Source organism: Myotis brandtii, unplaced genomic scaffold (genome assembly GCF_000412655.1).
Source record: "Myotis brandtii unplaced genomic scaffold, ASM41265v1 scaffold305, whole genome shotgun sequence".
NCBI lineage: Eukaryota > Metazoa > Chordata > Mammalia > Chiroptera > Vespertilionidae > Myotis > Myotis brandtii.
In genome coordinates, this window is record NW_005361652.1 from 4,308,475 (window position 1) to 4,320,123 (window position 11,649).

At 43.5% G+C, this 11,649-nt stretch overlaps 1 protein-coding gene across 2 annotated transcripts in view; it reads right to left on the reverse strand.

Moving 5' to 3' along the window:
• Window positions 1-562: 562 nt before the first annotated feature.
• Window positions 563-11,649, reverse strand: part of SRPX2 (sushi-repeat containing protein, X-linked 2) — a 28,286-nt gene continuing 17,199 nt past the window's right edge. For both annotated transcript variants that reach the window (XM_005869895.2, XM_014542619.1), the window contains exons 4-11: window positions 11,165-11,356; window positions 7,621-7,797; window positions 7,193-7,319; window positions 6,624-6,745; window positions 5,382-5,561; window positions 4,901-5,034; window positions 2,651-2,772; window positions 563-1,591 (exon numbers count right to left, since the gene is read on the reverse strand). In XM_005869895.2, coding sequence (XP_005869957.1) covers window positions 1,411-1,591; window positions 2,651-2,772; window positions 4,901-5,034; window positions 5,382-5,561; window positions 6,624-6,745; window positions 7,193-7,319; window positions 7,621-7,797; window positions 11,165-11,356 — 1,235 coding nt within the window. In that variant the 3' untranslated portion in view covers window positions 563-1,410. The remainder of the gene's footprint in view (window positions 1,592-2,650; window positions 2,773-4,900; window positions 5,035-5,381; window positions 5,562-6,623; window positions 6,746-7,192; window positions 7,320-7,620; window positions 7,798-11,164; window positions 11,357-11,649) is intronic.

Below are 11,649 nucleotides of genomic sequence, written 5' to 3' on the forward strand. Positions count from 1 at the left end.
CCCCCTCAGCCCAGCCTGCACCCTCTCTAATCTGGGACATCCCTCTCACAATCCTGGACCGCTGGCTCCTAATCACTCATCTGCCCATAGCCTGCCTGATCACCCCTAAATGCCCCCCAGCCCAGCCTGATTGCCCCTCACTGCCTCTGTGTGCTGGCCTGATCACCCCTAACTTCCCCCCCCTGCTGGCCTGGTCACCCCATGCAGCCTGCTGTTCAGTTGTTTGGTCGTCTCTTACTAACCTCCCCTGCCGACCTGGTCATAGGTAGCCATCTTGTGAGGGCATGAAGGTTAATTTGCATATTACCTCTTTATTATATAGGATAGTTAGTGGACTTTTTGTGGTGATCGCTTTGTAAGGTGAATAAATGTGAAGTCTAACTATGTTATACACCTAAAACTAATATTATATTGTATATCAATTATACTTTAATTAAAAAGATTTTGCATTCCAGAAGAAAAATTAGACATGAAGCCAATGTTTTGTTTACTCTCTTTAAAAAAGTGCTGTAAAATACCCAAGGTTGTTTACACTTAATTTCAGAGAGAAGAATCCCATGCCATAAAAAATTTACAATCTGAATTTGGAGCAAAGTAACTGGGAACTGACTGGGGCTGGGACATTACCCAGATCTTGTCCATGAGCTTGTTCATTTCCTTGAACAAAAAGAAGGGAAAACCCATGATAGAGTGACTTTGTTTCTTCAGGACAGGAAGGAATTGCTGTGGTTTGACTATACCGGTTGAAAATAAAGCCTCTATCATTGTGCAGGTTGTAAGGTATTCTGGTGTCACCAGGCTTCCCCTTAAAACCTGGCAGTCCCCCTAATCCAGATGGCCCTTCAATAAAACACGTTATACATGTTGCAACACAAAAAACCTCAAACTTGTTGTTTCAAAGTACTAACTTAAATGTTTGTGTATACTGGTAAGCCCCAAATATAGAAAGGAGTCACAAAGAATAGTGCTATAAAAAATGACCAAACAACATTATTAAATGCTTACTAATGTAAAAGACAAAACAAACAAAACAACAAAAAACAGCACACAAAACCCACAGCCAGTTAGTGAATGAATTTAGGATTTACTTATCTAGAAGACTTTGAAGAGCTGGGAGAAGCCCAGCTTAAGAAAGGAAAACCTACCACCAACCCACTGTCCAGGGCCGCTTCTCAGTCTCTACGTTGCTTCTTATGCTCCTCCAGTGCTACCTAAAGCAGAGACTTGCTTAGGGAAACTATTATGCAGTCCTAAAAAGGTTCCTGAAAATGTCCCAAGATTGGTGAACCTCATCTACCTCACAGTCCTGTCCCTAGAATTATGGGAAACCATTTCCTCCTTTTATTAGACCCTGGTTTCAGCCACCTAGGAGAGCTTTTCCTTTGACCTCAACCATGCCCTGGCTCAAGTTTACTCGCATACGTCCCTTTGTTCCCGACGCTGGGTCAGCTCCTGATTGCTCAGTAGGTAGTCATCAATGAATGTGAAGATTTCCTCCGGGGTGACAGGTTCCATATAGCGTTCTCTGTCAATTCCCTGCTTGTCAATCAACACCATGTTGAAGTAGGAGCGAGTGAGGTGCTGGAATTGCCTAGAGAGAGGAGTCCAGGGAAGTGTGAGATCTTGTCTGGGCTTCATTCCATTAGGCTGTATTACCCTTTGACCTTTTGTAGCTCCACTGATGGACTAATTCCTTCCCCAACCGAGTCCTTGTCTCCACTACCTATCTCAAAACCCTTTGTTTTTCTCTGCTCTGACTCTGCACTTGCTGACCTTGTATGTCTGGCTCTGCTAAGCTGTCCCTTCCTCACCGCAGATGGAGCAGCTACATTATTACTAGGTGATGTTTCTCTCATATAGTAATGTGGGCTGCACAGAATAAGTCCAAGGAGCACCAGTCACAGTGCTTTCTAGACTAGTGTTTTCTAGAATTGAGCTGGGCATACTTGCACAACCATACATGATAGCTTATAGGTAGATCAATTCACCTGATCAATTCTTGCATCTGTAGCTGCAAGTCTACAGTCTCCTTCCTCTGAGTGTTTCTCAGTCTCTCCCCTACCTGGGACTGAATCTTTTTGTCCCTATGGAATGAGACCTAGAGGCAGGTAGTGTATCTAGAAAAGAGAGGTGTGGTGGCTTTATTGGCTCTGAGTATATGTGGAGGCATTGGAAGGGTGATAATGGATAGATAATGAGAAAAGTCAACTTCTACCACATGTCACCAATAGTTTGTTCTTCCCCCAAGGGCAGATAGATATGATTCAGATTTCACTGCCTATTGGAGGTCCAAGTTTAAGAGATGAGGCCATGAGGCAACAGGATCAGAGGCCTATCTGAGTCATGCTTGGGCCTGTGACTCAGCTCTGGCTGTACTTCAGAGTCAGGGGATATGCCTTATTGAAAAAAAAAAAAAAGAAAGCACAGTCCTGAGATGGTTTGGGATGGGGCCTGGTCCTCTGTATTTTAAGCCCCCCTCCATTTGATTCTGATATATGGCCACTCTCTGATCTTAACTAATGTACCCAAAGAGTTCAAACACAGTAGTGCCCCAAGAGAGTAGTATAGTTGATTCTCCCACACCCTCCCGTTGCCAGTGTTTCACCTAGGGTTTCTGCCCACCCCTTCCCTGTGGCCCTTCAGCCTGGACCTGAGCTCCTCGATGATGTTGGCTGACAGCTGTTGCTCCCTGATGCGCCCCACCTCCTGAGGTGGCTGCCCCACCAGCTCGATGATGGTCACATGCCGCAGGTCCAGTCCACAGGTGGATTGCTGGGAGGGGAGAGAAGGTTTTATGGAATAGGGTCTCAGACTCAAACCTAAGACTACTTCGCTGATTCTTCCAGGGACCACAGTGAGGCAGTGTGGGAAAGGAGGGTCTTCTCTCCCAACCATCACATGATGGGTTCTACAACCTCTTCCCTCTGTCATTCCTGATTTACTTGCCCTAACAGTGTTTTCTTTATTCTAATTAAGTGTATGAAGCTGGTTATAACATGTGGGGTAGAAAAGAGAAATATAATTTATAAGTTGCAGGAACACAATCCCTACTTCCTTCATTTTTTATAGGTTTTAAACTATGTAGGTTCTTTTTTTAAATTGAGATACTAATTGACATGTAATATTAATTTCAAGTATACCACATAATCATTCAATATTTTTATATATTATGAAATGATCACAAGATGTCTAGTTAACATCTATTACCATACATAGTTACAATTTTTTCTTGTAATAAGAATTATTAAACTCTATTCTATTAGCAACTTTAAAATATACTAGTACAATGCAATATTAACTATAGTCACCATAACTTATTTTATTACAGTTGGAAGCTACCTAGGTTCTTAATGGATAGCTATTGTGATATGATAATAATGGCTATTATTTACTGAATATACATACCTAATGCTTTGCAGGCATAATCTAACTTACCCCTAACAAGGCAGGTGATATTCTTATTCTGTAGAGTAAAAAAGTAGCTTGCTCAAACTTGCATGACAGTAAAATTCTTAGCCAAGATTTAAACTTAGGGCTGCTACTGCCTACCCAAGTGTGTGCTCCTTACCACTAGGCTACAATCTCTGTCTCCAGGATTTCTCAGAAATCGTGCCAGTGTTCTTCTCATTACCCTTTGTTGCCTTCCTCACACCAGGCAGTACACCCTGTAATTCTACCCTGGCTCTTTGTCCTGCATTGCCTTGCAGGGTTATCTCTGAGCCAGTTACCTGGGGTGAGGTTTAAAGTCTCAGTGAACACTCCCTGGTGCCCAACCCCTTGTCTAATCTTTGGGCTACTCCTCTAGTCCTGACTTTCAGAGTCACTGTCCTTATTGGCTGGTTCCAGTTCTTGTTCTTGCTTTCTGTTCAAGCTGAGGTATTGCCTTTGCTTGCCTTTTTTTTGGGGGGGGGCGGGGATCCCTGGAGGAATTTGGTCCTTATTGGTCTAGATACCCAGGGTCATGCTTTTTATAAAGCTGCTTCCACCATGGGCCTCTTGGCAAGTTGTAAGATTCAACCTTTAGAAAACACCTTTGCAGCTCCTTAGAGCTGGTTCTCTTAGGCTAGTCATCATACCCTGAGTTCTCTTCAAGATCCTAGTCTATTTTCTTTATAAATCCCAATGTTCATATCTATTCTGTCCTATTCACCTTTCCTTCCCCATAAGTGCCTTTGGCTAGGTATCTCAGCGTGTTAAAACTCATTGTGCAATTCCCTCATTTTACTTTGAGATATCACAATACTTGTCTTTCTCTTCTGTTACAAGTATTGGTTAAGAGCACAGATCCTTGAGTCAGACTGAGTTTAATCCTGGCCCAGTCACTTCTAGCTAATCTTTGGGCTACTCCTCTAGTCCTGACTTTCAGAGTCACTGTCCTTATTGGCTGGGCAAATCTTTAAACTCTCTATGCCTCAGTTTCCTTACCTTTAAAATGAGGATAGTAATAGTACCTACCTCTTAAGGGTTGTTTTGAGAATTAAATGAATATACATAAAACACATACTTATATACCTGGTACCCATCTAGCACTTACCATATAAGTATTTGTTAATGCTATTATTCCTTGAAAACATAAGCATAATTTCATCCCAACATTTACATTTAATCATACTTATTTTACAAGTGCTCTACCATACTCCCTACCTACCCTCACCAAGCCCCCTGTAAATCATACCCACCATTCCAGGCTCCTCACTGCCTTTTTAATAAAAACATAGCAGTTTTTAAAGTGTGATAAATTTGTCTAGAGTAAAACTGGTCAATGTCCATAAAGAGTTTGAGGAAATAGAGTTTGTGCTATAGAAAAAGCAACTCTGATTTGGAAGAGGTAAGGGAATAATGGGGTGGGGTTAGGGGGTATATAAAGAAGCTAAGCCTGAATTAGGGGATTAGGTCTCACCTGTAGCATAGAGATCTGCATTTTGTAATATCGGTTGGAGGGATCAGGAGCTGAGATGATGAGGAGGCGTTGTTTCTCATAGAACTGATCCAGAAGGCCAGCAGCTGAGTTGACATTAACATTAATCTTCATAGCTAGGGCAGAAGCAGATGGCCAGTCAGAGTATGGCCTTCTCCTTCACCCCAGCATGGGTAACAATATCTTTAGGAACTCCAGTCTTTCAGGATAACCCTTTTTGGTTGTTTCTCCCTTTCCTTGGGGGAAATCCTGAAAGAACACTTGGAAATTTTAAACACTTCATCTTGGAGTAGGACTGTTCAGAAAGATAACACTAGCCCCTAAAATAAACACATTTTAGAACACTCCCCCATTCTCATATCACACACATTACTATTGAATCCCTGTGCTATACACATTTGGAGATCCTCCAAAGTAGCCATGATCAATATATTCACTCTCCTCATTCCCTGGTTTCACTCACGAGCACAGATGGGCGGTGATCCTGACCACTGGCGGCTGGACTGGCAGACTCGGGAGGGAGTCCCTTGGCGCTCATAACCTCCATCACAGTGATATTCACAGGTGGCGCCATAGTTGTTCCCGGCTGAGGTGCAGGTGAGGTAGCCATGCTGTGGTGGTTTCAGTGATGGGCAGCGTCTCACTGTCAGTGAGGAGTTCAAGTTAGGGGCTATGGTAGCTCTTTTAAGAAAAAAAAAGGTTAAGAGGGTGCTCATGCTGGGTTTTCTAGATCAGCATGGGTTTTCTAGACCTAGGATGATCAGAATGAATGACTTCATATTTCCAATGACTGAGGATAAAGGCTGAATTTTCTTAAGGAATTAAATATGAAATGTAGACAAAGGTGTTCAAAAAATCTGGAAGGACAAGTGAATATACATATTGTCATCATTCTGTAAAATAAATATTGACATTTTTGTTTTCAGACTTTGTAGACACCCTACATAAGGATGACCACCTTATAAAATTAATTTTAATATTAAAAATAAATAGATAAAGACTTAAATATCCATCAGTGGGAGAAATATTAAGCAAATTATATTCTTAGAAGTAGATTATTATGGTGTCATTAAAATATTTCTGAAGAATTTTTAAAGAACATGGGAAATTATTTGTGTTATAATGAAAAGGGTGATCTAAGATTGGATATACAGTATGATCTCAACTATATGTTTTTTAAAAGTATGTGTAGATAAAAGGCTGGAAAGAAAATACTAAAAGGTTGCTTCTGGACAATGGGGTAATATATACTTTTCCTTTGTATATTTCTATATTTTCCACAGTTCAAAACTGAGTATAAATTATATTAATAATGAAAAAGCAAAACAAAACAACACTAAACAAAGGGGTAAAATCAGGCATGCAACACCACCAATTTTAGCAAAGGTGAAAGACTGAGGATGCAGGCTGATTAGATTTGATGATTAGAAGGCCAAGAAAAGGGATACAGAATATCTTTGTAAATTTTATCTAGAGTTAGGAGAATGAAAAAATCCTGTTGGGGGGTCAGGGTTTCTGAAACGTATGTATGCACAATATCATGCAGGCTTCCTGAATAACCCTTTTTAGTGAACTTGTTTTTCCCCTCTCCCATGAGTGTCTGTTTCAGGCATAGAAAAGAGAGGGTTGTGGTGAGCATCTACAAGGTCAGGGCAGAGCAGGAATAATGAACAATGTGGAAATGGAAGACTTCTTTTGGACGAACCTTGTACTTTCACAATGAACTTGCAGCTGGCCCGGTTGTAGGCTCGGTCATAGGCAGTGTAACGAATTACATGCTCTCCTTCGGGAAAGTGAGAACCAGGCTCAGGGCCCCGAAGTGTCACCCTACATGGCACAGAGTGAAATAATCACTAAGGCAGTGGTTCTCAACCTTCCTAATGCCACGACCCTTTAATACAGTTCCTCATGTTGTGGTGACCCCCAACCATAAAATTATTTTCGTTGCTACTTCATAACTGTAATTTTGCTACTTATGAATCGTAATGTAAATATCTGATATGCAGGATGTATTTTCATTGTTACAAATTGAACATAATTAAAGCATAGTGATTAATCACAAAAACAACATGTAATTATATATGTGTTTTCCGATGGTCTTAGGCGACCCCTGTGAAAGGGTCGTTCGACCCCCAAAGGGGTCGCGACCCACAGGTTGAGAACTGCTGCACTAAGGAAAGAGACTCTTAGGATCAGGGGCACATCATCACAGTAGTCTCAGCCTGAGAGCGTGGGAGAAGCTGCTGGGAGGCATAAGGGGCATCTATTACTCACCTGGTGATGGTACCATCAGCAGAATCTTTCACCAAAGGTGGGTCCCAGTATACTCGAGCAGTCAGTTTCTCCGGCTCTGCCATTTTTTCACGTGAGTGGGGACAACGGATCTTGGGGGGATCTATGTCTGCCAAGGTCAGAAATTAGGTGCTGACTCATGGGCCCCCTGTCTTCCCTGAAGGGAACCCATAGAAGTAATATTGCACCACTGGGTAGGTAAAACATACACTCTCTATTCAAGATGCTTAATGAAATTGGGGGAAAACACCAGTTGCAGGGGAAATGATCACTTCTTTAAGCATGTGTCCAGAGTGCCATCCTCATAGCAAGCAGAAAAGCCTTCTGCTATAAGGATTCCACATCCTTTGTGGACACAATACCAGGATGACTCTTTGTAGCAGGACAACTGGGAGCAAACCAACATTTACCTACACATACAGGCTCGCCTCCGCTCCATTGACCATCTTCCATACAGATTCTACTGCGGTCACCTTCCAGGTGGTAGCCACTGGAACAGCTGTAGTCACAACGGGAGTCAAGAAGCACACCATTTGTGCAGGTGTAGGTGCCACTCGTAATGAATGGCAATGTGTGGCATCTCATCTCTAAGAGAAAACCAAGTAGAAAGCTCAGTGGCTTATGGGACTATCTGGAGGTGATGGCATCTAGCACAGGGAGAACCATATCAGAGATAGCATTAAACACAGAAAACCCTACCCCAAACTGCCCTTACATTTTTGTGCCTAATTGGCTCTTTTTACTAATTGCTTTCTTATTTTTATACTAGAGGCCCGGTGCACAAATTCATGCACCAGTGGAGTCCCTCGGCCTGGCCTGTGGGATAGGGCCGAAACTGGCTCTCCAACAACCTTCAAGGCATCCCGGATTGCGGGATGGTGCAAGCCAAGCCGAGGGACCCCACGGTGCATGATCGGGGCCAGGGAGAGATGCAGGAGGTTGGCCCGCTGAGGAGGGACCCCAAGAGGGCTCCAGGGTGTGTCTGGCCCATCTTACTCAGTCCTGATTGGCTGGACCCCAGCAGCAAGCTAACCTACCAGTTGGAGCATCTTCCCCCTGGTGATCAGTGCACATCATAGCAACTGGTTGACTGTCTGCCCCATGGTGGTCAGTGTGCGTCATAGTGAGCAGTTGAGTGGCCTTAGCATATCATTAGCATATTACACTTTGATTGGTTGAATGGCTGACTGGTGGACCAGACACTTAACATATTAGGCTTTTATTATATAAGATTATAAGGTACAGTAGTGCTGGGGAGGGGTGTTTCTCAAAGAAGTAAATTACTTGTCCAAGTGAATGGACTTGAGAATCACACCTGAGTTTAGAACCCAGCTCCACTCATTACAAGCTCTCTGACTTGAAGTTACCTCATCTCTCTGAGTCTCAGTGTTTTCACCACTAAAATGTGGATACTTCAGCCTGGCTGGTATGGCTCAGTGGTTGAGCTTCAACCTATGAACCAGGAGGTCACAGTTCGATTCCCAGTCAGGGTACATGACTGGGTTGCAGGCTTGACCCCTAGTAGTGGGCGTGCAGGAGGCAGCCAATCAATGATTCTCTCTCATCATTGATGTTTCTATCTCTCTAGCTCCCCTCTCCCTTCCTCTCCAAAATCAATAAAATATACATATTTTTTAAAAATGGGGATACTTCATAGAACTTCATAAAAGGGATAATGCATATAAATGTCTGGGCTCATTTAGGGCCTCAGCTGCTATTCATTTTTACCTCTCGTTCCTCAAATGTTAGATATCCTTGAGCAAATTCAAAGCTCCTTTTTGAATACTAGAGGCCCGGTGCATGAAATTCTTGCATGGGTAGGGTCCCTAGGCCTGGCTGGTGATCAGGGCTGATCAGGGCCTTCTGGCTGCCGTCTGGGGCCTTCCTTCCAGCTGCCAGCCAGGGCCTTCCTTCCCTGGCTGCTTTCATTCTGCACCTCCCCCTGGTGGTAAGTGCACATCATAGTGAACGATCAAACTCCTGGTCTCCAGGTTGAACTCCCAAGTGGACACTTTGCATATTAGGCTTTTATATCTATCTATATAAAAGCCTAAGCGACCATTGCAACCGAATGGACGACTGAACAGGCTGCATGGGGCGACCAAACAACTGAGCAGCAGGCTGCATAGGGCGACCAGGCCAGCAAGGGGGCAGTTGGGGGCAACCAGGCCAACAGGCAGAGGCAGTTAGGGGCAACCAGGCCAGCAGGGGGGGCAGTGAGGGGCAATCAGGTGGGCAGGCAGAGGCAGTTAGGGATGATCAGGCTTCCACAGGGTGCAGTTAGGGGCAATCAGGCAGGCAGGCAGGTGAGCGGTTAGGAACCAGCGGTCCAGGATTGTGAGAGGGTGCAGGCTGGGCTGAGGGGACCTTTCCCCCACCCATGCACAAATTTCGTGCACCGGGCCTCTAGTATATCGATAGTTTTGGTATTGCCACAAGCACTCCTCAGCTGAGGCCACTTACATGTGAAAGTAGGTTGGCCCTCTCACTGTGTGAGAATACAAGTCAGGCCAGTGCCTGGAGGGCCAACTTTGGCTAAAGGGGAATCCATATGCTTTAGATACCACATGTGCCAGAAGTGGAGACTGCTACCATGAGTTGATTGTGAGCCTATGCTTACCAAAGTCTAGCTTGAGATATCTGATACTTGAAACAAGTGGGCAAGCCACACATCCCTTTACATTTCTAAGTTCTAACCCTGCATAAATTCAATTACTGGAGCTTTGCATAAAGACTCTACAAGCTATGTTCATTTTGCTTCTTGGTCAAACCAGGCTTGAAGATTATTGCCTTTTATGTTTTTTAGTATTCTGCATGCAAAAATTACTTCCTTGAAATCAGGGCCAAGAAAAAATGTTTGTCTTTACAGATGAATTTGTTTTCTTAGTATTATATGACAGTGACAATGATACATCCAAAGCATTTGCCCTTTTGTCACTTATGAGAAAGGGCAAAGTCAGATTCACTCTACAAATATAGTAATTAAGTCATTCTAGGCACCTGGAAATATGTACATCTCCATTCTTTTAATTGGTTTTATGTTCATTTATGGACTTATATTATTTCAGTTTGTGAGGCTAATTCTAATTTATTTTGTAAACAATGGCATCCAACTCTTAAAATAATTAATTACGGACATCTAAAGGGGTGTAGTGGCTTCCTTATTTCTAACTATAAAGCTTTTCTTCTCCACAGCATCTTTTCTGACTAACCCAATATCTCTGAATGCTCAGCACTCTGTGTCTGGTCACACTGCCTTCATGTGCACATATTTGTGTTCCTATCCATTAGTCTATAAGCTGCCTGGGAGGAATTGAGATTTGAGTAAGCTCCTGAAACAACCAATACAGAGCCCTGCACACATGGGGGTCCTTCAAATGTCATTCAGAGATAGACATATAGACAGACAAAGCTCAACTGCTAAAAAAGGGTAGCCTGTAGCGCTGGAATAAGATAGAGATTTGGGAGCTGAGAGGGACATGGTTTGGAATGTGTGTATTAGCACCCCCACATACTAAGGACTCTTTGTGGCTTTCTGAAGAAAATAAAGAATAACAGGTGTCTCATAGCTTCACTGCCAAGGCCTCCTAAGGCCTTAGGCCAGGAAGTATAGCAGTTTGGGAAAGAGTCTGAGACCACACATCCTTGAGAGTGCCAAAAGAAGGCCTAGGTCCACATAAGCCCCAGGCCCAAGTCTTACATGCACTCCTTTGCTTCCCTGAGCCAGAAGAGCTGGTTGCTATTTAAATGCTCATGTTAATTGGGCAATAAACACAGGGAGAGAAAATGAGCTAAAATGTTAGGATGGAGAAAGGCCATTTTGGGTGCCTGTGAAAAATTCTTAATTTTCACTTGACAGAGGGCATAGTAACGCCTCCAGGCATATACACTCAGTAGCTGGCTTGCTGATCTTTCTCACATATACACATCAGCATCTGCACACGCACCACTTACGTCTGCAATAGGCAGTTCCAGACCAGCGGCGGCTTGGCAAGCATTGCACCGACCTTCGCCCAATCAGTCGAAAACCCCGGTCACAGGAGAGCTCACAACGAGTGCCCAAGCTGCTGTGATAATTCCCTCCCCTTGGTGAATAGCATGTGGCTTCTCCGTCTTGGATATTTAATGTATAACACCATCGGGGGACTGTAACAATAGAAGAAAAGTAAGCTGAAGTACAATAATTAAGACAGTGTATTGGTGAAAGGACAGACACATAGATCAATGGAACAGCGAATAGACCCACACAAGTATCTACACTAATAAAAGAGAAACATGGTAATTAGCGTACGACCACTACCCTTCCCATTGGCTAATCAGCATATCCTTATGCAAATTAACTGTCAGCCAAGATGGCGGCCGGCAGCCATGCACTGAAGCGAACAGGGAGGCTTGCTTGCTCCAGTGACGGCGGACTCCAACGTTCCCCGCCTGACTTG